At 50.7% G+C, this 1,129-nt stretch overlaps 1 protein-coding gene across 1 annotated transcript, besides 1 other annotated feature; it reads right to left on the bottom strand.

Moving 5' to 3' along the window:
- Positions 1-284: 284 nt before the first annotated feature.
- On the bottom strand, positions 285-680 carry Tco025E_09258 (kinetoplast DNA-associated protein; the record flags this gene model as incomplete). The annotated part of the gene is made up of 1 exon (XM_029376079.1): positions 285-680. The coding sequence occupies one exon, from the start codon at positions 678-680 to the stop codon at positions 285-287; it is 396 nt and encodes a 131-aa protein (XP_029223818.1).
- A 91-nt stretch (positions 681-771) lies between these two features.
- Positions 772-807: a sequence feature (GA-rich).
- The last annotated feature ends 322 nt before the right edge of the window (positions 808-1,129 follow it).

Genomic DNA, 1,129 nt, shown 5'->3' on the forward strand with positions numbered 1-1,129 from the left:
TGGTGGGGCTCCGCTCCAGAAAGGATGGCGAGGCAACGGAAAATGCTGCGCGAGAACAATGAAATGCTAATACCATCTCATCGTATCCTTTACGAGGTAACGGAAGTATGATAATAAAAATTCTTGCTGGTGAGTGCAAAAACAAATCGCACCTTCCAATCAAACTTCCTCCTTTCTATCGCTCGCTTTGCTCAGCACATCACCTAAGTGTGGATTGTTCTCCCTTTTCTCGTCTATTGTAGCATCACGTAGACATACAATCATTTGAACGCTTTTGGGCTCGTCTATATTTTTCTCACATGCACTTGGGGTTTTTGCTGCAGCTGCTGCTGCTGCTTCCACAGCTTTGCCACCGCAGCGAGCCTTTCCTTGCTGGGTAACTGGCTGTACTTGGGCAGGTTGGCCTTCACAAACTGCGCGTACTTCGACGGGGCACGCTTCGGTTTCTCTTCACCCTTCGCGCCTGCCTTGGGCTTCTTGGCGCGCTTCAGCGACGGCATGGCCTTGGCACGCTTCTCCAGTGCAGCACGCTCAGCAGGGGCAAGCGCCTTGTAGAGCTTCGAGGTCATTTTCCCACGCTGCGCAATTGGGAGGCCGCTCAGGGCGGGATTTTTCTTCTGCTCCATCATGAACAGCGCGTACGCGCCGATGGCAAGACGAGAACGGCAAAAACGCAGCATTGGTGACAGACCCTTTACACTGGATTCCTTGTTTTTGGTGCTCCAGAGGAGGAAATGAAAAAGGCATTACACAACGGTGAAAGGGCAAACAGGAGGGAGGGCGCGAGGGAGAGGCGGCAGGGTGGGAATCCCGGGCTGAGGAGGACCAGCAGAAAGAATGGCCAGCACAATGAACTTCTATGGTGGGGCTCCGCTCCAGAAAGGATGGCGAGGCAACGGAAAATGCTGCGCGAGAACAATGAAATGCTAATACCATCTCATCGTATTCTTTACGAGGTAACGGAAGTATGATAATAAAAATTCTTAGCTGGTGAGTGCAAAAACAACCGNACCTTGCAATCAAACTTCCTCCTTTCTATCGCTCGCTTTGCTCAGCACATCACCTAAGTGTGGATTGTTCTCTCTTTTCTCGTCTATTGTAGCATCACGTAGACATACAACCATTTGAA

This window comes from Trypanosoma conorhini (genome assembly GCF_003719485.1).
Source record: "Trypanosoma conorhini strain 025E chromosome Unknown Tco_14.4_contig_01040, whole genome shotgun sequence".
In the NCBI taxonomy this organism is placed as follows: Eukaryota; Euglenozoa; class Kinetoplastea; order Trypanosomatida; family Trypanosomatidae; genus Trypanosoma; species Trypanosoma conorhini.